The following is a 27,400-nucleotide window of genomic DNA, read 5'->3' on the forward strand; positions in this document are numbered from 1 at the left end:
CCTACTCCTGCTGGTTAAAGTCCTCCCATAACCTCCTCAGAGTTGCCCACTACCCCCCACCCCGCCCCAACCATCAACTCCACATACTCTGTCCCACTTTGAGCACTTATAATGGAAAGGATATAAAAAGTACTGTGTGTCAGGCCCCCTGTCACTTTACTTATATGATCTTATCAAACTCTCCTCTAATCCTATACAACATGCAGTTATCACCTCCATTTTGCAGAGAATGAAACTGAGGTTCAAAGAAGATGATCACCTGGCCAAGGTCACACAGCAGGAAAGGGCTGAGCTGTATTCGAATTCAGAATTCAGATCCATTACAGCATCCCTCTCCCTCAAAACAATGAAAAATCTAACCCACAAGGTAGGCTCTGAAGCATACCGAGAGAGTAGAGTAGGAATGAAAAGCACAGGAATAAGGCGCGACAGGTTCATATTCTGGCTCTGTGACTTTCTTACTGTATGACCTTGCGCAAGTGCATTGACCTCTACCAATCTCAGTGTCCTTATCTGGAAAATGGAGGTGATACTAGCACTTACCTTCTTGGGTGACTGTTGGCTGTGCTAGGGTCTGATTGCCAGGACAAGAAGGTCTGAGGGTGGGATAGCTCGTGCTACCCCCAGGAGGGGAGCCGGAGCAGAGCCTTAAACAATTTAGTGTTATACTTCAGCACAGAGTAGTGGCTGTGGGCTTGGGAAAGGTGGCCCCCGGAAGGGTGTACAATGAATGCAGCATCTGGAAATGTTGTCTAAAGCTAGACTATTCAGGGTCTTCTAACTCATCAGATTTTCTCTTAAGTCTCGATTTTCTCCTAACGGCACTGACGAGCCATGAAAGGCTGCTGAGTGAGGGGTGAAGAAAGAGAAAGGAGATGGTGCAACAAACTTCTGAGTCTAGGGGATCCAGGGTACCTTTAGTTTACAAATTAGAAACTCTGACCCTCTCTTCTGTCGGTTTGAGAAACTGCCCGTTTTCCACAGGGGGATAAGTGAGGCCCTAAAGAGGATGAGATTTGTTCAAGGTCACACAGGTACTTGACAATAGGGCTAGACACCCCCGGCTCGGGTTCCGCGTTAGGGACAGTGCTGCCACAAAGAAAAGCCACACCCACCAGCAGAGTTGGCAAACCACCTACCATCCGGAGATGACGGCAGGAAGAGCCCACTCTAAGACCCCGAGAAACTTCTGCGGCACGGAACACGGAACTTTGGCACCCGGGGCCACGCCGGGCCTTTTTTGCCCGCGCGCCCCTTTTCGCCTTCCTCATTGGCTCATTGTAGGAAGGGCGCCGTCAGGAGGCCCTCTGGTCACCTTGTCCTCCGCGCGCTCTATGGCGAAAGGGCCCTGCGCAGGCGCGCGAAGGGAGTCTTCGGGGCCCGCGCTTTACGACACTTGTGCAGCAGCGGCAGCGGCAAGTCGGCACTCCTTCGCGACGATTCGGCCGGGTGCCGCTGGCGGCCGTTGCCAGGGTGGGGGTCGCTTTGCGGCATGGCGATGGCGGAGGGCGAGCGGACTGAGTGTGCTGAGCCCCCCCGGGACGAGCCCCCGGCTGATGGCGCTCTGAAGAGGGCAGAGGAGCTCAAGACGGAGGCCAACGACTACTTCAAAGGTGCGCCCGCCCTGGAGGGAGCGAGGGAGGGTGGAGAGCAGCCCCAAGTCAAGGGGTGCCGGGCCCGCGCGGAACCATGGCAACGCGGAGCGGCAGCCTGGGCGCGGGGCAGGCACTACCAAGTGACCGGGCGTGGGGAGGGCGAGGATGGCGCTACTAAGGGGCGACAGAGGAGGCTGCGGAGAGAAGGGGTGATACCTGGAAGTGGCGAGCGGAGCGGGTGCTAAGTGGGGAGACTGAGGAGGGCGCTTCCAAGTGTGAAACGGGAGGGGGACCGGAATGGGAGCACCACCAATGTGAGACCCCAGAGGTGTCAGCCTGTGGCGCGACCTGAAGAGGGCGCTACCAAGTCGTGACATGGGGCGGAGGAGTGATGGCGCTACCAAGTGGGGAGACTTCAAGTGGAGAGGCACCAAGTTGGGGGAAGGGGGAGAACTGTCCCGGTAGAGCAGGCGATCATGGGAATGGGAAATAGATCATTAGATGGGAGGGCCAGGAAGGAGGAGATTTGAGGTTACTCCTGGAGAGGTAATGTTCCGGGGGTAGAGGTGAGGCAATCCAAGACTAGTATGACATAGGATCTTAGGAAAGTAGGATGTGGGCGCACCCATTCATTCATTGATTCGGTCCGTTTATTGAGCATCCGCTGCGTGCTAAGGACTGTGCTTGACTTTAGGTACACAGCAGCAGGTGACACATGTGGCCCTGCCTTAGGTAGTTTGTCGTTTAGCAGGAGAATCAGACATTGAGCAAACACACAGAGAAATAATAAAATACTTAGAAGCTGTAATGAGTCCTTTGCAAAAACCCCAACAGAGAAGTAGAGAATAAGGGTTGGAGGCCACGACCTTAGAGAGCTTGGTCAGGGAAGGCCTTACTGAGGAAAAGGCATTTCAGTTTCAGAGGAGAATTGGGAAGGAGTGTCCCATGTGGGTGGTGCTGCCTGTGCTAAGGCCCTGAGGTCGGAAATGAAAGGAGACTGACTGGCTGGCTTGGCTGGAGCTTTAACAAGTTAGCAGGGAAACAGATAAAAGATAAGCTTAGGACAGGGACCAGATAGCTTAGGGTTTCATAAGTCACTGTATAGACCAGTTCAGATTTGACTTGGCTCTCCCAGAGGAGCCCTTGAGTGGAGAGATGGACCAGCCTGGAACTCTCTGGTGAGGAATTTGGGCAGGATCAGCCTCTGGGTGGACTGGAACAGCCTGTGGGAATGGATGAGGTCACCTCGGAAGAGAAGGGGCTTAGGGTAGAAACTCAAGGAATTCTAGTGGTTAGAACTGAAGAGGCTGCGTTGAAGTGGTCCTTGAGGTGGAAGGAAAACCAGGAAAGCTGAGAGAAAGGAGTGCTTCTAGAAGGAGGGGATGTGCCTGAGATGGGATGCTGCAAAAGCCAGCACCGAGCATTGATCGTTGGATTTGGTTCTGTAACTTGTTGGTAGTAGCCTTGACCCAAGCCATTTCTAGGGGATGATGGGGCTGGTAGCCAGAGGGGAGGGCGCTGAAGAGTGAGTGGGAAATGAGGAAGTGGAGACAGCCGGTGTTGACAGGGGTGTTGAGAATTTTGGTTCTGAGGGTGAGTGGAGAAATTGGGGGGTGGGAGGATGCTGCTTTTTTCTTTTTTAAGAGCAGAAGAGACTAAGAGTATAGAGCAATAGAGCTGATCCTGCAGGAGAGAGAGGAGGCCCACAGCAGAGGGCCCTGGAGGTGGGGTGTGGCGTGGGAGGGATCTCGAGCCTTAGCAGAGAGCTAGCCTCTGGTGGGAAGATCAGGTCAGACCAGAGCAATGAGAAGGAGGTGGGACTGGTAAGAGGTGAGGCTGGAGGTAGATCCTGGAGGCGGGTCAGGGAGTGTGGATGTCGTCATGAGGGTGGCAGGAAGCCATGGGACATGTGAAGAGAGGAGCAATACAGGCTGCTTAGTGATGGAAGGGGAAACCCCCAGTGGCCTTGCAGAGACCGGACCCAAGGACGAGGCTGGAGACCCAGAAAAAGACTAGGATGGTGGACAGGTGAGTGGGGGTGCTGCCCACCTGGCCGGAGAGACAGAAACCGACTCAAGAAGTGTTTCAGAGGGAGAAACACTTGGAGAGAGGGAACCCCAGGAAGGAAGAGCAGGATGCCAAAGGCCCAGAGGTGAACCCAGCACCAAGGAAGTGAGTGGGGCTGGAGTGGGAGAGGCCAGAGTTGATGGTGAGGCTGCAGGGGGAACCTGAGCGTCCCGCCTGGGGACTCTGAGGAGCCAGGGATGGTTCTGGGTGGGGAAAGGACGGGATGGGGTTTGTGCTTTAGGAAGACCTCCCCTGGAGGGGCAAGACCAGGGGCTGGGAGAGCTTGGGGGAGGCTGAGACAGGACCCTGGACAGGAGAGGATGAAGGCCAGACTGGGACAGAGATGGGTATTCGGGATGGATGTGAAAGAAGAGATTTGAGAGACTTTCTGGAGGTTGACCTGACAGAACAAGGTGAATGCCTGGCTTTGAGGGTTGATGGATCAGGTGTCCCGGCCAGGGCCCAGTCTCCAGCCTGGGGCGGTGTAGAAGGTGAGACTGCCCCTGAAATGGGGCTTGAGAAGAGCGGCAAGCCTGGGGGCATATGCTGAGATGAGGGGAGAATTCTGAGAAACAGTGGGCCCTCCAGGGGGCTCCTTGCCCCCTCCCAGGACCTGGGTTCTGAGCTCTGGGAGGCCTGAGACTGGGCAGGTAGCCAGCGGCGCTGGCACAGAGCTGGAATGGAGGGGGATGCCCCTCCTGGTCCAAGCCCCTTGCTGTCTGGCAGGCCGCTGTAGGCACCGAGGCCCAGTCCCCGGGGCTAGGGGAATAACAATAAAAAGATTAATTACAGCTCAGCTTAATTGAGCCCCCGCCGTGGCCAGGTACACCACTTTGTCTAATCTTCCCCCGGGCGCTGGGAGGCAGGCAGGCCCTGTTTGTTTTATAGAGGAAGCTGAGGCTCTGAGAAGTGAAACCGCTTGCTCAAGGTCAGAGTGTGTGAGCAGCACCGCCCGGATATCCCCCTTCCTCAACACGTGCTCGGCTCCCACATTCAGAGTCTTTACCCGCAGCCCTGCCTGGAGCCGTGCTGGCCCCGGGGCGGTGATGGGGCAGACGAGGGCCCCCAGGGGCTCGCAGGACCCTGGCTGGTTGACCCCTAGGAACTCAGGCCTGATCCAGAGGCCCCAGGAGGGAAGAGCCTGGTCCCCCGTGTCATTCACCCCTCTTCCCCTCTCTCTGAGCCTCATTGCCCCCCACCGCATTCTGTATAAAGAGAGGGGTTCCATTTAACCCCCAAGGAGGCCTCTGAGTCCAAGACTTCACATGGTTAAGAGCTCAGGCTGCCTGGGTTCAAATCTTGTGTCTTTGTCTTACCTGCGGTGTGACCCCTGGGAAGACCGAGCTTCTCTGTGCCTCACTTGTCTCCTCTCTAAAACGGGGCCTCTCTTGAGGGATATGTGCACGCATGTAGAGCGGGGCCGGGATCTGGTGTCGGGCAGCTGTGTGACGCCCAGGCCCCTCCGGCTTCCTCTCTTCTAGTCTCTTCCCTTCAGTGAGTCGCTCAGTCAGTTCTTTCACGAGCATCTGCTGATCGCTTTCTCGGCTGTAGCCACATGTCATCTGAGAGTTCCTTTAACCCTCACAGTCAGCCCGTGAGGTGGGACCGGTTGTGCTTCCCACATTTCAGATGAGCAAGCTGAGGTTCAGAGAGGGGAGGCTGTCTGTCCAGGCTGTCCAGGGTCTCGTGGTCAGGATCCTCAGAGCCTGATGTCAGGCTCCCCACCCCATGCCCAAAGGTATGGCAGGCACGCTGGCCGCCGGCCTCTGGAACCTGGCCAGGAGGCTGGAAGGAGTCCTCGAAGGTGTTGGCATTCCAGGGAGGGTCGGTCAGACTCCGGCTGCCTCGTTCCAGCCCGGCGTGTTGCTGGGAAGTCCTGGGCCTGCCCTCCAGGGCTCACCATCCTCAGGGAGACACACCCATCACCTTACAGCGACTGCCCAAAAGGGGCAGGCCTGGGAGAGCAGAGTCCAGGGGCAGGGGCCGCCTGGAGAGGTCCCTGACCCCGCCTGGGTGTCAAGGAAGGCCTCTCAAAGGAGGTGACATCCGAGCCATTTGAAAGATTGCCAAATGTTAGCCTGGGGAAGGAATCGTTACACTGTTCCTGGTGCCTCCCAGCACCTGGCTTCCTTCTCTACTGTTGGTGTGTCCTGTCTTTCTCTTTCTTTCCTATCTTCCTTCTTTCATTCATTCAGGAACCACTCATGGAGCCGGGAATCCTCTTCTTCCGTGCTTTTCTTCCAACTCACTCCTCCTCCTCCTCCTCCGAGTCTCAGCCCCAGCATCCCCTCTGGGTGGCCCCAGCCACAGACACTGCGGGCATCACTGTCTGCGGACGGTGATCTGTGTGCAATGTGTCCCTCCCACCCTCCAGATGGACCATGAGCCCCTGGACAGCAGGGCGGGGGGCTGCTGTGTCCTCAGACAGGGCCAGGCTTCAGAGTAAGACAGACAGCGCCCCTGCCCTTACAGGACTTAAGTTCACATTAGGAGGATGGGCCATAAGCAAACACAGCAAAGGAAAGTCCTGTTTTCTCAGATGCCTCTGGAGAAAAGAACAGTGGGAGGTAAGGCAGGAGTTCTCGTTTTAGGTTGAGGGACGGGAGGACTCTCTGAAACTTTAGCCCAGAGTGGGTCCGTAAGTTGACCTGGGACACGCAGCTAGCTAGGAGTAGAGCGGGGATGGGCCCAGGCTGCCTGCCCCTCTGTCTGTGTCTGCTCCATGCCGGTCTCCCCCAGAGGCCACTGGTATGGAGGATGAACATGGGAGTCCATGGCGCTTGGCCTGACTCAGAATCCCTGTCTGCCACTTTCCGGGTGATGTTGTTTTCCTCTTAGAGCCTCATCTGGAAAGTGGGGCTAACGCAGCTGTCCTGGGGGTGCCATGAGGGTTCAATGTGGGGACCCGTGTGCCAAGAGCCCCCCAAGGCACTTGGCACATCACGTCCCCCCAGGTCGGGCACTCCCTCTGGCTTCAGTCTCCTGCCTGTTGGACGGCCACGTGGGCCAAGACAGCTCTGCAGATAGAGACTGGGCGTCTGACCTTGAACGAGACCTCTGTGGCTTGCTGTAGAAGGAGCACCAGACGGTGCCTGTGCCGTGGGGACGTGTGGATGCCCAGGGTCAAGATGTAACGTGCAGGGCACGGCCGTGGCTCATTTCAAATAAAATGGACTTTTCCCCTTGGCCAGATGTCACGTCCTGTCGCTGCACCCTGCTCTGGCTGTGGACTTTGGGATGCGTCCTGCCAGCCCCCCTGCTCTCACCTCCCGCTCTCCCCAGGTTCAGCCTGCCCCAGACACACCACCCGCTCGCTGGTCCTAGAACATAGTGCTCTCCTCCCCAGTACCTTTGCACCTGCCGTTCCTTCTGTGGGGAAGCTCTTCCTGTGGTCTGGTTTATCGCTTCCTTTGAGTCTCTTTGATGTGTCGCCTTCCTGAGACCTAAGTAGGTCCCTTTTCCGTCCCCACTTCCTCTACTTCTACTGGAACCCCTCTTTGGGCTTGTGTGCTTGCTCTGGGGCTCAGGGCAGACTCAGAGTTGCTGATTCCCATCTCAGGGCTGGCACTCACTAACATACCCTCTCCGGGGCACATTCAGAAGACCCTCTGGAAGTCCCAGAGGAAGTGTTGCCCAGCTGGGGCCTTGGGGCCGATGTTTGGGTGGGCAGGTATGTGGAAGTGATTTAGGGAGTTAGGGATTTGGGCTTGGGCTCGGGTGGGACAAGTCAGGAAGGGGAGCGGGCTGGAGAGATGTTTCTGAGCCCTGTTCTGGGCCTGAGTTTCTCCATCTGTAAGTGGGGGGACTGGCCAGTACCCAGCCTAGGACCTCTGCTGGCTGGGGGTGGCCCCCTTGCCTCATACCCTCCCTTTCATCTTCACAGCCAAGGACTACGAGAACGCCATCAAGTTCTACAGCCAGGCCATCGAGCTGAACCCCAGCAATGCCATCTATTATGGCAACCGCAGCCTGGCCTACCTGCGCACCGAGTGCTACGGCTACGCGCTGGCCGACGCCACGCGGGCCATCGAGATGGACAAGAAGTACATCAAGGGCTACTACCGCCGGGCCGCCAGCAACATGGCGCTGGGCAAGTTCCGGGCCGCCCTGCGCGACTACGAGACGGTGAGCGGGCCTGAGCCGGGCTGGTGTTGAGGGCCAGGCGGGGCGGGCTGGTGCCGCCTCGTGCTTGGCCAGACCTGACGGGCAAGGTGTGAGGAGGCTGTGCGCACGTTTACTCACCGCTCGCTCATCCAGCACACGCCGGCTGGGTTCACAGCCCAGCTCTGCCCTCGCTGCCTGGAGACCTTGGGCAAGTCACCTGGCCTCTCTCTGCCTTCTTCCCCACATCCCTGAAATGGGAGGGCAAAGACCTGCCTCTCGGGGTTGCTGTGAAGAGTAAATGAGCCTCTGCTTTTCAGGCATTTAGAACAGCACCTAGCATGTGGTCAGCGCATGCAGTTAACTCTTCTGATTGTTGTTGTCACTACTGTTGGTGAACAAGAAGCACACAGCCCTCTGGTGGGGCTTATAATTTGGAGGAGGGCAAAAAATGAACCTGTCATTGGGAGGGCAAACAGTCATTGCAGGTGAGGATGTGGGCCTGGGAGAGAGAATAGGGCAGGATGCTGTAAGGGACCGCACACGGGGGTGTGTTTGGATGAGGAGACGAGAGAGGGGACCCGGGGGACGGCAAGGACTGGCCAGGCCACTCGCTCATCCACCGCTCCCGCCACTGTCACTGCTCTGGTCGTGATGGGGGAAGGCCTCACAGAGCACGCCTGCGTGCCAGGCTAGTCCTCTCCCCTTCACGTCAGCCGGCTGAGTGACTCGTGTGGCAGTCCTGTGAGGTGAGAACTGTGGCTACCCCCATTGTACAGATGGGGAGACTCAGGCCCAGGAGGCTCAAGTCACCCACCCACCTGCATGCAGTGGGTAAGCAGTGGAGCTGGGGTCTCAACGCAGGCAGCCCAGCTTCCAACCGGCATCTTCCCCCATCCAGAGAGTCGCTCCTTGAGAGCAGGGGTTCTCTTTGTTCTGGGACTCTCCCTGGGACGGTGGTTGGCACCCAGCAGGGGCTTAGCGTTTGTTGAATGAATGATTGTCATGCCTCCCTTACACACACACACACCCTCACTCCCTCCTTCATTTCCTCCGTCCCACGCTCTGAGCAGCTTCTGTTGCATCAGGCGGGACGACATGGGAGGCTGAGAGCCGTGGGCTGCGGTTGGAGGGGGCAGGTCAGACAGCCGGGGCGTACCGCTGGCTGCCAGCCCAGAGAGGAGGGCGGCCTTCAGTGCAGGTTCGCGCTGAGCCCCAGGCCAGGGCACCCATGGCAGGGTAGAGCAGAGGCAGGAAGGAGATGATTTAGAGCCCGAAAGGCGGAGTGGAGGTGGGGGCTGGGGTGACCCCCCGGGAGGATGGAGGAGGGAGCTGCAGAGCGGGATCCTGACAAGCTTGGGCTCCCCATCCGTTCTCTACCGGTCTTCGGCCTGGGCCTGGGGTGTCCTCATTTGGCGATGGTGCTGAGAGGCGTGGCCACCTCCTGGGTGGCTCTGCTGAAGTGGTGTGAGAGCAGGTCACGGGGCCTGGAGGGCTCAGTAATGAGTAACTCAGGAGGGCAGTTGGGCTGGGTGGGGGCAGGTCTCCAAAGCGGGGGCGGGGCTGGGAAGAGAAGGGAGGGGGGCAGAAGATGAGAGGAGCCCCAGGTGCAGATCTGCACGGGGTCTTCCCTCCCAGGTTGCAGGGCCGTCTCCCCAGGGCCCGGAATGGAGGTTTTCTCACTGCTCTGACCCAGCCTGGGGCCTCGCAGCGCATACTCCTGGAGTCTGAGATGGTCACTTCCAGCCATCTCGCGGGCATACACAGCTTTATCCCAGGCCTTGCTGGATTCGTGAGGGCCAGGTCACGGCTCCTGTCCCTGTCAGGGCTCACCTGGGGACCCCCTGCATGAGCCTGAGGTCCTTGCCTGCCTGGACCACCCGCCTGCCTGCAGGCTGTCCTTCCTGACACGTTTCATCAGACTCTGGTTGCAGGGCAGAGGGGCCAGCCTGGGGTGGCTCCCCATGCAGTCTCTACCTCCGGAGCTATTGTGTGGTGACACGCTGGGGATTTGCGGAGGATGGGCTCAGACCCCTCTTCAGTCGTGGCACCGCTGGAGGCGGAACAAGACTCGACCTTGGTTAGAGCATCACGCAGCCTGGCCCTCAGGTGAAGGGCCTTTGCTCTCTCAGCCTCAGTTTCCCCCTCTGCACGCTCGCTGCGGGCCCAGCTCTGTCGCGAGCTCTTTATGTGCTTTGTACATGAAGGAAAACGGATTCACCATTTTACAGCACGGAAACTGAGGTCTAGAGAGACGATGTCCCTCCTCCAAGGTCGCCCAGCAGAGACGAGAGACTTGAACCCAGAGTCCATGCTTGTAATGCTCAGTGGGCTGTTTGAGACTAGCACTTCTGTCTTCATCAGATGGACTAGAGAAGACAGCAGTTCAGTTTGGAGGAAGTACACACATGTGTGTGTGTGTAAGAATATTTTTCGTTTATGTGAATATGGGTGTGTATGAGGTGTGAATTCTTACCTTGAGTCATGGCCTCCAGTTCTGCAGGTCACTCGTGCAGGGCCCGGATGCACCAGCTCCACGGTCAGGTTGCCAGGCTGTGAGCTGTGTAGCTCTGAATGCTTTGGATCTCCTGCCTCAGAGGCCTTGTGAGGATTCAGTGAGAATAGGGCCCCCACTCAGGGGCACTTTCTGGGTGCGCTTTCTCCTGGGGGTGTCTGGGAAGAGCCCACAGCCCCCCAGGAAGGGCTGTGTGCAGGCACGGGGCCTTGTTAGGGGCTGGGGGCTCGGGGATGTCTCCACTCTGCTCCGCCTCCAGGGCAGGGGCTGATCGCCCCTCTCCAGGTCCGTGTTGAATCCCCCCACCAACGCCTCTCTTTCATCTCCAAGTTCATTCTTTCATGGGGCCCCTGGCTCCAGGATTCCCCACCACTTTACTGGGTCCTCTTCTCAGAAGATTCCACCTGTGTTCTCTCCTGTCTGCGGCTGGAGCTCAGACAGTCATGAGGGCCCAGGCTCCCCACCTCCTCCCGGGACTTCCTGGGTTTGGAGGGTTTGCAGTCCCATGTGCCACTGGAGGTTTTACTGCAGAAACAGGAGTGAGCGTGGTTACCAGGCACCACCCAGACCTGCTGGGGACGTCCCGTTGCATGGTGCGTGTGCTCTGGGTCACCTTCCTGAACTCATAGAGTTCCTGTTTCCCAGACACACGCCGGCCCTGTGGCATTACGTGGGGGTCAAGAGCCCTTGTTACCATTTCATCGGTCTGAGTCCCTGGAGTTACTGCCTGGAAATACTCGCAGCTGAAACCACTTTATAAAAACAGCTGTTTATTCTGAGAGCGTTGTGGTTTCACATGCAGGTATAAGGGGTAATGCAGAGACCCCACCGCCCCACTTTCCCCCAGTGACATGCCTGGCATCACCGTCACAGGATGCTGACCGGATACAACCCAGACCCCACTTGCTGTGAGATCCCTCTTAAAGAGAAGTCCAGCATTCAGTTCTGAGCCAACAGGCCTTGGGGCCTCCCCTGGCTGCAAGGCCTGGAGGCAGACCGGGAGGCTTGGCCCCAGGGCCTGCTCTTAAGACCCCAGTCCACAGCATGTCCCTGGAAGGCGTGTTGGGCGCTGTGGGGACAGTGGCAGTAGGTGGGGAGGGGGACCCGTCCCAGCGTATGCGGTGGGAGCAGGATCTTCAGCGGGGAGAGAACGGAATCCTGGCTTCCTGGGTCAGTGACTTCACCTCTCCGGGCCTCAGTTTCCTTGTCTGTCCATGAAGTGGAGCTGTGATGACATCACAGAGAGCGGCTCTGAGGAGAAAGTGAGGCGGTCATCGCGTACAGCGTCAGGCACAGAGAAAGCTTAGCTGTGCGCTGTTCCATTCCTTTGTTCCCGGGCTCGTCAGTGTTTGCTTCCGGCCCGCACCCCGACCCACGAGCTCTCTGAAAAGAGGGTGCTGGCTCAGAGGAAATGCTTAGTGGGGCATCCATCCACTCGGGGCGCTCCTTACGCCTGGGACACAGCCTCAGCCCTGCCCTTGTGGCCACGACCACCTTCCACTGGGGAGGTAGAGCCGTCTCCTGCGGTGCTCAGGGCTGGGGTGGGGCGGTGGGGGGTAGCCCAGGGCGCTGTAGGAGCCCAGAGCGGGTGCCTGACTCAGCCTGGGAGATGGGAGAGGGCTGGGGCGTGTTGCTGAGACCTGGAGGAGGAGGAGGCAGGGCTGGAGAGCCACTGAGGGTGGACGTGAGGTGTTCTGGGCCAGGGGTGTGCCAGCCTGCAGGTGAGAGGGGGCCGGCACGTTTGGGGACTTGTGGCTTTGGTCTGGCTGGTTTGCACTGGGCAAGTAGGGAACGCAGAGGGCTTAGGTGGGCCCTCGTGGGCCAGGCAGAGTGGCGGTTTGGACTTCATCCTGGGCCGTGGACTCCTAACCTCTGCTTGTTGGGAGGGACTCCAGGCACTGTCTGGGGCCGCCTCTCTCCCAGGCCTTGCGCCACACCCCACCGCAGGTGGAGCCACCTGGCAGGGCGCCTTGGCCCGAGCCTGCCCCGACCGGCTTCCTCCCACCCGGCCTGGTCTGCACGCCCGTTCTCGGGGGTGAGCCACATTGCCCCTCGGGGCCCATCAGCAGACACCTTTGCCCCGGCTTCTGACACACTCAGCCAGGCTTTCCACCAGGGCGCATTCGCCGCCGGGCACCCCCGTTTTCTGCACCCTGGCACAGGGCTGTGGGAGCCCACTCCTGGGGAGGCCAAAAGGAGGGGCAGGTCAGGCAGGGTCCACTGATAATTACAGGAAGGTAATTAAGGTAACTGAGGCTCAGAGGGGTGAATTCATTTGCCCAAGGTCACCCAGCATGTTAAGTGGCAGAGCTGGGGTCTGAATGCAGCCCCCGCTCCCTCTGGACTTGGGGGATCAGAGTCTGTAGGAAGCGAGACAGAAAGTAGTGGGAGGGGAGGGGATGGGCTCCTCTTCATGGGACCTGAGTGTGTCCCACGGCCAAGCGCCCAGTGCTTCCTGCATGCGATCCCATGTCATGGACGCAGCAGCCCGTGCAAGGGGCCGTGGGTGACTCACACTGCTGCACGCCCTTCACAAGTGTTTGCTCGTTCCGTCCTCCTGTCCTCCGTCCTCCCGGCGCCCCTCGGGGTTGATGCTCTGTCGCCTCAACCTCCTCAGGAGGGAACCAAGGGAACACACTGGTCCTGGGTCTCCCCAGGGCCCAAGGTTGACCCCGGGCGCGTGACCACCAGGTGCTGGTGGCTGCCCGCAGAGCTCGGGCTGCATGCCAGGCCCGTGCTGGTTCCTTATCCTCCCCAACAGCCTGTCACCTCCCCCACCTCATAGATGAGAAAACTGAGACTCTGGGTTATCCAGCCGGGCCTTGCCTCTTCGGTTGAGTCGGGCTGTAAATCATGACTTCGCATCCAGCCCACGGGGTCCTCTCAGCCCCTCAGGTTCCAGCGAGGAAGCTGGAGCAGGGCCAGTTTTATTTTGACGATGGTCAGAGTGGTGGTGTGTTAAGAGCATCTGAATGGGTTAATACGTTTTCCCTCCCGGCAGCCCCGTGTGGGCAGCCTGTCGCACCCAGTTTGGGGACTCAGAAACCAAGACCTAGAGAGGGAGCGAGTCCAGGCTTGCACCCCTCGTGCACGGGGCCGGGTGCTCTGCTCAGCATCTGTGGAGCCCCGGGCCAGGCCAGCCAAGGGCAGTCATGGTGCCCCCGCCTCGCCTGGGTGCTGAAGCCTCTTTCCTTCCTTCTGTCCTCTCTTGCCTGCCTTGCGTACCAGGTGGTGAAGGTGAAGCCCCACGACAAGGATGCCAAGATGAAGTACCAGGAGTGCAACAAGATCGTGAAGCAGAAGGCCTTCGAGCGGGCCATCGCAGGCGACGAGCACAAGCGCTCCGTCGTGGACTCGCTCGACATCGAGAGCATGAGTGAGTCGGGCCCGGGCGCCCCCTGTGCCCTGCGTGCCGGGGCGCCTCTGGTCCCCGTGCCCACGCGCCGTCTGTGCTCCTGGAGCCCCCGCAGTCCAGAGCAGGGGCTGGAGGCCTGGTGCGGGCGGGCTGCCTTGCTGTATCCGTCCCGCAGTCGCACCCACCCGTCATGGGCCTGATTTGCCCATAGGTCCTCTGGTACTCAGAGGCATCTGTCATTCTTTCCACGGATGATTATTGGGTCCCTATTGTGCCGCTGTTGTGGGCACTGGGGATACAGCTGTGACCCAAACAGCCCCTGCCCCCTTAAGCGGGTGTCCTAGTGGGGAGAGAGGACTGATAGTTCACGTGTTAAATGCTAGCAGATCAAGTCGGGGGGAGAGGCTGCCAGAGAGGGGGTGCCCTGTAGGCGGGAGGTCAGGGAGAGGGCCTGTGAGCCTGCATGAGCAGGAGGAGCCAGCCGTGAGAGGCCCCGGCCGGGGAGCAGAGTCTTCACCCCATCCCCTCAACCTGTGTGTCCAGCGCTGAGCCTGCCGCGTGCCTGGGGGCCAGGCTCCACTTCCCACCCTGACAGTGACCGCGGCCCCTGACTCTCCTCCCCCCTTCACACGCCAGCCATCGAGGATGAGTACAGTGGGCCCAAGCTGGAGGAAGGCAGGGTGACAATCGCCTTCATGAAGGAGCTCATGCAGTGGTACAAGGACCAGAAGAAGCTGCACCGGAAGTGCGCCTACCAGGTAGGCGCCAGAACTCGGGACCTGGGGTAGCGTCAGGGCGCTGGCCCGGCCTGAGCCCCACCACCGCAGGGCCGCGGGGAGCAGGGCGGTCCCGCCAGCTGATGCTTGCTGAGCCCACGGTATGCTGGGCAGCCTGCAGATGAAGTCTTCATCTCCAGCATTTCCATCGGTTACTTTTTTAATAGCTTTCGTCTCTCAGCCCCATATGTTCATGCATGTCATTTACCTTTTCTGTGAGATCCTTCAACACATTTTCCACACAGTTATTTTAAAGTCTCTGTCTAGATCTCCCACCATCTGGGTCAGCCCTGGGTCTGCTTCCGTTTATCTGCTCTTCCCGCCTTACTGCGTTTTTCTTGTGGGCCAGACATTTTGTGTAGAAGCGCAGTAGCGATGGAGGCGGATACCTCTCCTGCAGACACGGGCAGGCCCTGCTTCTGTTGGGCTGCCAGAGTGAGGGGCTGTGTCTGTCCCCCTTGCAGTTCAGGGGCAGCTCAAGTTGGAGCTGGTTTCAGATGTGTTCAGAGGGGAGTCAAGACTCTGGGCGCGGGGCTCGGGATCTTCGCCCTGGAGGCATCCCAGGGACGCCTGTACGCCGTCAGGCCTCCAGCTCATGGAGCTGTAGGAAAGCACTCTGATGTTCAGCCCTGCTGCCAGAGGCTGGGGTGTCTGAGGGGCGCTCTGCTCTCAGTCTCGCCCCCACTTTTGTGCCTCAGGTGGCCCCGGTCCACCACATCGCCTCTGTGTGGCCATGGGAAAGAACACGCGGCTCGGGCAGAGGCGCTCTGTCGCGCCCGCTCCCCTCTCGGCCTTGCCCTCCTGCTGCACCGACGGGGGTGGGGGGCGGCACAGTCACCGTCTCTCCCCGGGAAGAGCTTGTCGCTCACTCTCTTGCAGTTTGACTCATTTAGGTTTCTTTGAGTCCTCACTCTGAGATGTTTCAGGGTGTTCTTTTTTTCTTTTTTCTTCTTGTTTCTTGGCTTGTTTCCATCATTAAGGCAAGAGTGACAACCTTTTATAACGTTCTACATTCTGGCCGGAAATGGATACCTCCTACTTTTCTTTGTTAGCACTGTTTTCCCAACTTTTTACTTAGCAAATTGATAAACCCACAGAAGTCAAAAGCCCAGCACAGTTAACATCCATAGCCCCTTCACTTAGTCACCAGTTATTAAGATATTGACACTTTCGCTCTATCTTTCTATGTATATGCATGTGTACACACACACAGTATTTTCTTTTTTTCCTTCTTCCTGAACCATTTGAGAATAAGTTGCGCCATAACCTGTGTCCCCTAAAAACAGGACATTCTCCTGCAGTCTATAGTCATTCCCATCTTGGAAATTTGGTGGTGATACAATGATACTGACTGAAGCAGGCAGTCCACAGGCCGGCCATTATTGCAAACACTGTCGGGTACACGATGTTGTCAGGTCCGTCTTCAGTCCGTAAGGACTAATACTGTCTGTATTTTCAGGCTGATATTTTAGTTTTCCCCAGTTTTTTCCTTCAAACATTCTTTTTAGCTGTGCTTTTTTTTTTTAAATCCGGAATCCATTGAGGGATCAGTGATTGCATATGGTCTGCCGTTTTACTTTTTTGTTCATTTAGAGCAGCCTCATGCCTTTTGGGGAGATTTTTGTGACTTTGACACTTCGATGTTTGCAAGCCAGCTAGTCTGTTAAACTTTCCGTATCTGGATTCATCCCACGTGGCTCTGCCTGATGCTGATCGTTTTAAGAGAAATGGAGAATCTGGGTTTTCCCATGAAATAGTCCTGATGTTTTAATGCCGCATAGCCCACTCGGGTCACAGGCTCTGTTCCCAGCAGGCCCGCGCTTGGCCAGGCCTCTCGTGCCCCCTCCTCCCCTCTCCCCCGCCCTCTACCCAGCAGCATCTCCTGGCCAGTCTGGTCTCCCCGGGGCCGGGGTGGACGGCTGGCCCTCCAGCTGGCCCCACTCACAGCCTGCCCTGCCTTCCAGATTCTAGTACAGGTCAAAGAGGTCCTCTCCAAGCTGAGCACGCTCGTGGAGACCACGCTCAAAGAGGTGCGCGCTGGGGGCGGTGTGCGGGCGGGCGGGCAGCTCCCTGGCTGGGAAGGGGCCACGGAGCTCAGAAACTCACAGACCCCCCCCCCCCAACCCCCTCCCCACCCCCCGGCTTGGTCTCCCTTCTTCCCCACCCTGTGTCTCTCCTATCCCTCTCCTCCCCTCTGCATTTCTGTGCTCCCCACCTGTGTCTCTTGCATGGTTCTTCTCCATCCACTGTGACCTCTCACCCCTCCTCTCCCCTCTGCCCCCTCCCCACATCTCTCTCTGGGCCCCTCCCTCTCCGGCGGCCTCTTTTCTTCCAGACAGAGAAGATTACAGTGTGCGGGGACACCCACGGCCAGTTCTATGACCTCCTCAACATATTTGAGCTGAACGGTTTACCCTCGGAGACCAACCCCTATGTATCCTTCCTCAGAAGGGCCAACCCCTCCTCCCCGGCCTCTCCTCCCGAGTGTGGGGTGCAGGAGGGAGAGGACTCCCTGCCTGAACCTGAGAAGGGAGGGGCCTGATGAGCGCCCTGGCCCCGAGCCGGGGTGGAGCAGCCGGCGGCCTTGCTCTCTGGGCTCCGGGGCCAGACAGGCCCGGGCTGGTGCCCACCTGCTGTGACCTGGGCACGAGGCCAGCGCTTCCGAGCCCCAGATTCTCGTCTTGAAACGGGGCTGGATGTATGTGCTGCTGCTGAGCGCGTATGTGAGGGTGGGGCAGCCCTGCCCACGCCTGGCTTTCCTCCTGGCCGTGCCCTTTTCCGACTGTGTGACTTGGGCAGGTCTCTTTACCTCTCAGTTCCTCAGGTTTACCTCTCAGTTCCTCAGGTTTGTCGTTTGTAAAATGGATCTGCCTCATTGGGCTACTGAGAAGGGGTAGCGTGTTCATACCTGTGACGGGCTCGGGGGGCCCCGGTCCTCGTTGTATGAGTGTTTGCTCACGTTAGGATAATTGCTTGATGAATGACCACTGGGCGGGGCTACCAGGCCCATGTCCCGTTTGCTCTGTGGCTTTGGGCCTGTATTTGGGGGAGAGCTCAAGCAGGCTAACCGCCCAGGGTCTCTCTGCCGTCAGTTTCCCTGAGAAGCAGGCGAGATTGGGGACCTTGGTACCTCCTAAGGCTCAGAGAGGCCAAACTACTGAGCCAGACCCAAAAAGTGAGGAGGGCCCAGGTGCCCTGACCCCAGGGTGGTGCCAACAGGAGCGGGGTTGGAGGGGTTGGGGAGGGAGCACTCCCCCTTCTTTTCCTTAGCAGGGCAGATATTTAATGGCGACTTTGTGGACCGTGGCTCCTTCTCCGTAGAAGTGATCCTCACCCTTTTTGGCTTTAAGCTCCTGTACCCAGATCACTTTCACTTACTTCGAGGTGAGCTGGGGGGTCACTGTGGGGTCTGGGGTCAGTGTGGGGTCTGGGGGATCAGTGTGGGGTCTGGGGTCAGTGTGGGGTCTGGGGTCACTGTGGGGTCTAAGGTCAGTGTGGGGCCCTGGGGGATCAGTGTGGGGTCTGGGGGATCAGTGTGGGGTCTGGGGTCACTGTGGAGTCTGAGGTCAGTGTGGGGTCTGGGGGATCAATGTGGGGTCTGGGGGATCAGTGTGGGGTCTGGGGTCACTGTGGGGTCTGGGGGATCAGTGTGGGGTCTGGGGTCACTGTGGGATCTGAGGTCAGTGTGGGGCCCTGGGGGATCAGTGTGGGGTCTGAGGTCATTGTGGGGTCTGGGGTCACTGGGGTCTGAGGTCAGTGTGGGGCCCTGGGGGATTAGTGTGGGGTCTGGGGGATCAGTGTGGGGTCTGGGGTCACTGTGGGGTCTGGGGGATCAGTGTGGGGTCTGGGGGATCAGTGTGGGGTCTGGGGTCACTGGGGTCTGGGGGTCACTATGGGGTCTGAGGTCAATGTGGGGTCTGGGGGATCAGTGTGGGGTCTGGGGTCAGTGTGGGGTCTGGGGTCAGTGTGGGGTCTGGGGGATCAGTGTGGGGTCTGGGGTCAGTGTGGGGTCTGGGGGTCACTATGGGGTCTGAGGTCAGTGTGGGGTCTGGGGGATCAGTGTGGGGTCTGGGGGTCACTGTGGGGTCTGGGGTCAGTGTGGGGTCTGGGGGATCAGTGTGGGGTCTGGGGTCAGTGTGGGGTCTGGGGGATCAGTGTGGGGTCTGGGGTCAGTGTGGGGTCTGGGGGATCAGTGTGGGGTCTGGGGTCAGTGTGGGGTCTGGGGGATCAGTGTGGGGTCTGGGGTCAATGTGGGGTCTGGGGGATCAACGTGGGGTTTGGGGTCAGTGTGGGGTCTGGAGGATCAATGTGGGGTCTGGGGTCAGTGTGGGGTCTGGGGGATCAGCGTGGGTTCTGGGGTCAGCGTGGGGCCCTGGGCAGGGCATGTGCAGGGTGGTGACTGCAGGTGGGTTTGCCGTGCCTTCACTGAGATCGTGCACGGGGCTGCCCTGTGAGGTTGGGCAGGTTGTGCGCTGTGCGTCAGCACTGCATCACTGGGACTCTGTGGGCCCCAGTGAGGACTTTGGTCATGGGAGGCCTCTGAGCGGAGGATGGTCAGGGCCCGTCTCTGGTATTAATAGAACCTGTGGGCCTCCATGTGGGGAACAGACCAAGAGCTCAGAGAGGGAGCAGGGAGACTGGTGGTAGCTCGGCCCAGGTGGGAACAGTGGTTGGATGGGGGCTTGCTTTTCAAGTAGAGCGTCAGTGTCTGCTGGTGGGCTGGATGCACATGTGAGAGAAAGAAGGGGTCGGAGGGGGGCACTCCCGGGTTTTGGCTGGAGCATCTGGAGAGCCGTGGCTGTCACTGAGAAACTTGGGGGGTGACGGAAAGAGCAGCGTATGGGCTGGAAGGTGGGGAGCTTGGATCTGGATGTGGCTGTGAGGCGGAGAGGAGATATCTAGGAGGCCCCTGGGGGCTATAAAGTGGGGGTTCCTCAACGTACGTGTGGCGTTGGGCTGGGTCAGCTCACTGGGGAGTGAGGACCGAGGGGGAGCCCCTGCCTGCTGACGGGGGGGCGGTGCACAGGAGAGGCAGCCAGGAGTGGAGGAGAAGCAAGACGGAGTGAGGACAGTGGGCTGGGTTGGGCTCTGAGACGCATGAGCTGGTCCAGTGGCGGAGACTCCGCACTCGCAGTGCAGAGGGCCCAGGTTCAATCCCTGGTCAGGGGACAGGAGTGCTGATGTCCCCCACGTTCACACCCAGGTTCAAGGAGTTCTCGCAGTGCGCCTAGCACGTGATGCAGATCCCATGAGTTCCTTCTGCAGGCCTCCTTGTAGGAGGAGGCGAAGAGCTGGACTCAACAGTCCAGCCTCGGCTGCCGTGGGGGGCCTGGCCTCCCCCAGCCCCAGAGGGAGGGACTCTTTCTGGTGGGAAGGTAGAAGCCCAGGCATGGGACTGGCCCACGGCAGGCACTCTGCAGGGGGCTCCTTTCTTCTTCTCCAAGACCGACCCCTTGCTTGATGCTTCTAGCATAAGTGTGGCTGGTCCTTTAAGAAGGAATCCGAGTCTCATGGGGATAAGGGACGTGCCTCTGGCCACTTAGGGTCAGGACCAGGGCTGAACCTAGGCCTCTGCCACTCCATGGTGATCAGGGCCGGCCTGGGCCTTGTGACCATGCACCCATGGATCTTCTCAGCCTGCTCGCCCCTCTGGACAGAGGGCTGAGAACAGCGTCTCCACCTCGCGGGCTTTCTGGGAAGGACCTGCAGGGTGCTGCGTGGATGGCGCTGGCTGGGGCTGCTGCGCGGTCCTCCTCAGCCTCGGCTGGGGTGTGAGCTGGAGGGCGCCCTGCCCAGCGGCGGGGTGCTGAGGTTTCTCTTCATCCTGCTGTCGGCCAGGCAACCATGAGACGGACAACATGAACCAGATATATGGCTTTGAGGGGGAAGTGAAGGCCAAGTACACAGCCCAGATGTACGAGCTCTTCAGCGAGGTGTTCGAGTGGCTCCCGCTGGCCCAGTGCATCAACGGCAAAGTGCTGGTGAGGCGGGCTCCCCCACCGGCCGCCCCAGGAGGCTGCGAGGCAGAGGGTGGGGGTGTGGCCGGCCCCTCCCTTCACACTGCTGTCCCCGCCTGACTCCAGATCATGCACGGGGGCTTGTTCAGTGAAGATGGCGTCACCCTGGACGACATCAGGAAGATCGAGCGGAGTCGGCAGCCCCCAGATTCAGGTGACTGGGTGGCCAGGGGCAGCCCCTCCCTCTCAGGGCTCGCAGGCCCCGGCCCTGCCCGCACGGATGAAGGACAGCGAGGCCAAGCCTCACCTTCCTCTCCTGCATGTTGGGTCCGTGCACCTCCCTCCTGGGGTGGCACTGGCCAGGAAGCAGGAGTGTCTGCAGTAGTCATTTATTTAACTCCCTCCAGGGGCCTCCCTGGCGGTCCAGTGGTTCGGACTCCACGCTTCCACTGCAGGGGGCCGGTTCCATCCCTGGTCAGGGAATTACAATCCGGCGTGCTGCAAGGTGCAGCCGGAAAAAAAAAACAAACTTAAAAACATACTCCTTCCAGCTTTGGGGGTCATACAGATTGAACGGGATCTGGCGGGAGGTCGGCAGGGAGGCCTGTGGTGACCCAGAACCTCGCCTCATGGGCCCCGTGCCCTCCATGGAGGGCAGCACCCTCGCCCAGCCCCCGACGCTCGTCTCTCTCCCCTCCAGGTCCCATGTGTGACCTGCTCTGGTCAGACCCGCAGCCTCAGGTCAGTCTGCCCGGGGCCGTGGTCGGCGGGTGTGAGCTGTGGGCAGGGCTGGCGGGGTGGGGGGAGTAGACACTCTGAGCTGCGTGTCTCCCCAGAATGGGCGCTCGGTCAGCAAGCGGGGCGTGAGTTGCCAGTTCGGGCCCGACGTCACCAAGGCCTTCCTGGAGGAGAACAAGCTGGACTACATCATCCGCAGCCACGAGGTCAAGGCTGAGGGCTACGAGGTGGCGCACGGCGGCCGCTGCGTCACCGTCTTCTCTGCCCCCAACTACTGGTGCGTCCCCACCTCCCGCCCGCCGGGCCGCTCTTCCCAGCCCACTGGTTTTCTTTTCTTTTCTTTTTTTTTAACTTTTCATGATAGAAAATTCCAGAGATACATCAGATACTGTAATGAACGCCCACATACCCATCACCCAGGTTCAACAGTTACCGACTCTCCCTTCCCCCACCTGCGCCATGGGCTCTTAGGGAGCTAACCCCAGGCATCCTGTCTTCCACCCAGTGATGGCCCAGGGTGTTTCTGAAGGAAGGAACTCTTCTGTACGGAACCGTGATAACCACTGCCAGTCCTTCAGGTCACCTGAACCCCGCCAGAGTTCCCTTTCCCCATGTCCCTCCTCAGTGTCTCTTTGTAGTTGATTGCTTCCAAGCAGGACCCAGACGCGGACCACGTTTTCAGTCTCCTGGTCTTTGAGTTACCAGTCCGTCTTGCCCTCCGCTTTGTTAGTGTTTGGTCGAAGAAACCAGAGTCTCCCATGCTCTGGATGAGACTAAGTCCATCCCAGCTGGCCGGTCACCATGCCGCTCTGTGCCCCGTGTTGCCTGGTGGTTAGAGCCAGGGCGTGGTCAGATTGGGGACCGTGTTTTGGCCTGAGCCCTGCCTCCACCCTCTGCCCATCCTGTCACTGCTTCCCGGGCCTGCTCGTCCCAGCCCCCGGCCCCCACGAGGCTCTCCCCTCCATCCCTGCTCCTCTGTCTGGGCTCCCAGGGCCCCTCTCCACCTCGCTTCCTCTCGCCTGGCATCTGTGCCCGTCTCTCTGTCTGGGATCCTTCTCCCTGCTCCTTCTTCATCCCCCAGCCCCTCCCAGCCTCTGACTGACCACACGGCCCCTCTGCCCTTGTCCCCCCAGCGACCAGATGGGGAACAAAGCCGCCTACATCCACCTCCGGGGCTCCGACCTGCGGCCGCAGTTCCACCAGTTCACAGCAGTGGTGAGTCCGCCCCCCGCCCTGGGTCCTCAGCTCTCTCCAGCCTGGGCCAGAGGGGAGAGCCGTTATCAGGGGAGGGCTGGTTTCTGCCTCTGGAGCTCCGAAGACCCTCCTTCCGCCCCACCCTCGCTGCCCGCCCGTTTCTGTGTATGACTGTGTGCCTCTGGTTTTGCAGCCTCACCCCGACGTCAAGCCCATGGCCTACGCCAGCACGCTGCTGCAGTTAGGGATGATGTGAGGCCCGCGTGGCACGGCCCCGCTCCCCATCAACCCCAGGCCCGGCCCAGGGCAATGTTGGACCCCCTTTTACTTTGTAAAGTTTGTATTTATTCCCCTTTAGGTTTGCAGAGGGGGGTGGGGGGCTGGCCAGACGGTCTGCTCCCCCGGCAAAGAAGGAGGAGGTGGAGAGGCTGAGGGTGGGGCTCCGACCGGGCATTCTGGAGGAAGGCCAGCGCAGCCGTGGGGGGCGGGGCCCAGAGGCTTCCCCGCCCCCCTTTCTTGCATGGCCCCTCCCCTGCTAAAGCAATAGGGCCCCGCCATAGGAAGACCCCCTGGAAGGAGGGTCGTCAGGGAGGCCTCACCTGCACCCCCCCTCCTGGCAGCCCCAGGGTGGGGCTCGGCTGGGGCGCACCCCCTTCCCCAGCTATTTTATGTCTGTAATTAAATATGTTAAAATAAAGTCATTATTGTAAGTCAGCTCGTCTCGGACGGTGGGGCCTCGGGAGCTGCCGGCATTGGGGTGACCATTTCATTAGGGGACCTGGAGGGGTGCAGGGGGGCCATGAAGTCCTACCACCTCTGTGCCTCTCATCTCCCTGGAGCTGGACAGGCCCGTCCTGGGGCCAACCGGCCAAGCAGCCCCTGTGTCTGCCATCCTAGCAGGCTCCTGGGGCGAGTTCTGCCCCCTGGGACACAGAACCCCATCCACAGTTCACGTGCAGGCGGGAGCCCCGACCCCTCACCCCTCGTCAGTGAGTGTTCACTGAAGCTGCGCAGGTCAGCCTTGCCCTCGCCCAACCCCTCTCGGTGAAGGCCAGCCTCGGTTCTCACCTCACACAACGAAGCAGATGCCTTCCCCCGCCAAAGCAGACTGGAGGTGTTTTCTGCCCCTTTCGCTTTTATTCTCCGTTGGTGGTTAATAGCGAATCCCATCTATATTTCAGTTTTTAAGTCTGAACTCTAAATGAAGCGACTTCAGTCCTGATTCTGTGGGGCATTCAGAATAGCCTTGCAGGCCGGTCTGCTTCTCCAAAGCCAGCCGGGTGGCTGTGAACCACCTCCCTGGGGGAGTGTGCGCTGTCTTGAGGAAAATAAGCACAAAGCCCCCGTGTGCCGATTGCGTTTGCTTCTCATAAGAAATGAGTTCTGAGGAGCCCTGTGGATCTGCAGGTGGAATTCCAGCAGGTGACACCCCACAGGGGGACCCTCTTGCCACTGCAGTGCAGGCGTCCCCAGTCCCACCTTTGTGTCCAACCATTTGCTAGAACTCAGGCAGAACTCAGAAGAGCTGTTCTATGCATGGTTACAGTTTATCACAGCAAGAAAAAAAAATCAGCAAAGAGAAGAGACACGAGAGCAGAGAGAGAGCGGGCGTGGGCTTCTGGTCTCTGCCAGGGGAGTCGGAGAGCGCTGACTTCTCCCAGCAAAAAGGTGACGACAGGGAAGGCCACCCAGGCCTTGGTTCTCAGAGTCTTGACTGCAGTTGGTCATGTTGGCTGCCCAGCCCACATGGCTGACCTTAATCTCCAGAGAGACTAACTGATGCCGTGTGGCCCAGGGTCCCCAGCATAGATCTCGGGAAAGTATCGGCCACTCAGAGGGGAAAAAAAAAGACCTTCATCAGGGAGGATGTTCCTCGGACTTAGAGGGCCCCCTTGACCAGACCTTTCTTTGAGCGAGATGAATCCTTTATTGCACTGCAAACCCTGAAGCTCACTGGCCCTAAACGCACACAGGGATATATCCACCTTTCTCTTTTCCACGGGTTGACAAGGCTGGGCCACACAGTTCTCCCTCGGGCTCTTCCGGCAGCTGTGGTCAGTGGCCTAGGGCTGGCCTCGCTGGAAGACTGGCCTGGCTGATGATCCAGATGGGCTCACTCCTGTGCCTGGTGGCTGGGAACTGTCACCAGAGCACCCACACCCAGCTTCCCTGTGGCTTGGGCTGCTCCCCATGCAGCAGCCAGGGCCCACCAAGGAGCTCCCTGAAACTCATGACCTGGTCTCGGAAGTCCCCACGCGTCCCTTCCCCCACATGGTGTCCCTGGAGCAAGTCACTTAGGCTAACCCAGATGTAAGGGCCTGGGCAACAGTTGACAGACACTAGTAGTCACCTCCCCAGGGTACTGCCTGCCGCCCAAGGCTTCAGCAAGACCCATGCTGATGGCACTTTCAGAGGAAGCTTTTTATTTTTTGTTGCTTTTTTATTTTTTAAAACATCTTAAAGTTTATTCATTTTTATTTTTTGGCTGTGCTTCATTACTGCACACGGGCCTTCTCTAGTTGCGGCGATCCAGGGCTCCTCTCTAGTTGCGGTGCGGGAGCTTCTCACTGTGGTAGCTTCCAGAGCATGGGCTCTCGGGCGCCCAGGCTTCCGTAGTTGCGGCTCCCAGACTCAGTACTTGTGACACCTGGGCTTAGTTGCTCTGGGCCATGTAGGATTTTCCAGGATCAGGGATTGAACTCCTGTCTCCTGCATTGGCGGGCCGACTCTTTACCACTGTGCTGCTAGGGGAGCCCTAGAGGAAGTTTTTAAATCATTCACTTAAATTTCTTTTTTTTTTTTTTTTATGCAGACCATTTTTTTAAGTCCTTATTGAATTTGTTACAATGTTTCTGTTTTATGTTTTCCTTTTCTGGCCTTGAGCCATGTGGGATCTTAGTTCCCCAACTGGAAATCAGACCCACACCCCCTGCTTGGTGAAGTTTTAACCACTGGACCTCCAGGGAAGTCTCCTTAAATTTCTTTTTTTTCCCCCCTTAAATTTCTGATTAAAAGTAAATTTATTGGTTGGTCCCAAGATGCTTAGCATTAACTTGAAGCCCAGAGATGCCATTATTCCTATAGGAAGAGGCCCGTAGCTAGCATTTAACTTGTCATCTGTTGGGTTTGGCCTTTTAGGGAAATCAGTTCTGGATTGCATCCTGCTGTCAGTGTCCTCTTAAGATATTGATGGTTTCTCTTTTTTAACTTAGTTTTTGGAGACAACTTTAAATAGAGATAGTATTTGGAAACAACTTTAAATAGAGAAAGTTGCCAGAAAGGTCCAAAGAACTCCAGGTCCAAAGAACTCCCCGTGTATGGGTCAGCTGGATTCATGTATTACAAAACATTTTGTTCCATTTGCTTGCACTGCACTGGGGTGTGTGTGTGTGTGTGTGTGTGTCTGTGCACGCACACACACTTTTTTCCTGAATCCTTTGAGAGTAACTTGCATGGCATACATCATGATACTTTATCTTTACATTGTCAGTGTGTTTTTCCTAAGATTCAGGCTGCTTTCACATAAGGACCCTATGGTTACCCACTAGTAAATTTAACATTACTACACTATTTGTATTTAAACCTACTGACTTGTATTCCAGTTGTATCCGTTGGCCCGATCAATAATGCCCTGGGTTAGGGACTTCCCTGTTGGTCCAGTCGTTAATAATGCGCCTTCCAATACAAGGTATGTGGATTTGATCACTGGTCCGGGAACTAAGATCACATGTGCCTTGGGGCAACTGAGCCCTACTAAAGAGAAGCCTGCCTGCCTCGGCAAGGATTCCGGGTGCCACAACTAAGACCCGACAGAACTAAATAAATAAAATTTTTTTGAATCCCCTAGGTTACCTTTAGTTCAGTCTCTTTGGTCTTTAATCAGGAACATTTCCTCAGCCTCTTTGTCTTTTATGATATTGGCATTTGTGAAGAAGACCATCCTTCTCCCATCCTCTTTGTTTAAAGAATGTTTATTTGGGATCCGTCTGATGTTTCTTCCTGATCAGACTCTGTCGTGGATCTCCAGCCGAAACAGGACACAGTTCAGTTCAGTCTCTCAGTCGTGTCCCACTCTTTGCGACCCCATGGACTGCAGCACGCCAGGCTTCCCTGTCTATCACCAACTCCCGGAGTTTGCTCAAACTCATGTCCACCGAGTTGGTGATGCCATCCAACCATCTCAGCTTCTGTCATCCCCTTCTCTTCCTGCCTTCAATCTTTCCCATCATCACGGTCTTTTCCAATGAGTCGACTCTTTGCATTAGGTGGCCAAAGTACTGGAACTTCAGCTTCAGCATCAGTCCTTCCAATGAATATTCAGGACTGATTTCCTTTAGGATGGACTGATTTGATCCCCTTGCTGTCCAAGGGACTCTCAGGAGTCTTCTCCAACACAACAGTTCAAAAGCATCAATTCTTCGGCGCTCAGCTTTTTTAAGGTCCAACTCTCACATCCATACATGACCACTGGAAAAACCGTAACTTTGACTAGACGGACCTTTGTTGGCAAAGTAATGTCTCTGCTTTTTAATATGCTGTCTAGGTTTGTCATAGTTTCTCTTCCAAGGAGCAAGCATCTTTTATATTGGAGCCCAAGAAAATGGTCTGTCACTGTTTCCATTGTTTCCCCATCTATTTGCCATGAAGTGATGGGACCGAATGCCAGGATCTTAGATTTTTGAATGTTGAGTTTTAAGCCAGCTTTTTCACTGTCCTCTTTCACTTTCATCAAGAAACTCTTTTGTTCCTCTTCGTCTTCTGCCATAAGGGTGGTATCATCTGCATATCTGAGGTTATTGATATTTCTCCCAGCAATCTTGCTTCCAGCTTGTGCTTCATCCAGCCTGGCATTTCTCATGAGGTACTCTGCATATACGTTAAATAAGCAGGGTGACAATATACAGTCTTGACGTACTGCTTTCCCAATTGGAACCAGTCTGTTGTTCCATGTCTGATTCTAACTGTTGCTTCGTGACCTGCATACAGGTTTCTCAGGAGGCAGGTAAGGTGATCTGGAATTCCCATGTCCTGAAGAGTTTTCCAGTTTGTTGTGATCCACACAGTCAAAGGCTTTGGCATAGTCAATAAAGCAGATGTTTTTC

General features: G+C 57.7%; 1 protein-coding gene across 1 annotated transcript; it reads left to right on the forward strand.

Moving 5' to 3' along the window:
* The first annotated feature begins 1,345 nt into the window (after positions 1-1,345).
* On the forward strand, positions 1,346-23,012 carry PPP5C (protein phosphatase 5 catalytic subunit). The gene is made up of 13 exons (XM_061139658.1): positions 1,346-1,613; positions 7,546-7,787; positions 13,507-13,654; positions 14,270-14,391; positions 16,374-16,439; positions 16,745-16,843; positions 17,688-17,793; positions 20,248-20,390; positions 20,493-20,580; positions 21,067-21,107; positions 21,203-21,381; positions 22,238-22,319; positions 22,492-23,012. The coding sequence occupies exons 1-13, from the start codon at positions 1,493-1,495 to the stop codon at positions 22,552-22,554; spliced, it is 1,500 nt and encodes a 499-aa protein (XP_060995641.1). The 5' UTR covers positions 1,346-1,492; the 3' UTR covers positions 22,555-23,012.
* Positions 23,013-27,400: the final 4,388 nt, after the last annotated feature.

Source organism: Dama dama, chromosome 4 (genome assembly GCF_033118175.1).
Source record: "Dama dama isolate Ldn47 chromosome 4, ASM3311817v1, whole genome shotgun sequence".
Taxonomy (NCBI): domain Eukaryota; kingdom Metazoa; phylum Chordata; class Mammalia; order Artiodactyla; family Cervidae; genus Dama; species Dama dama.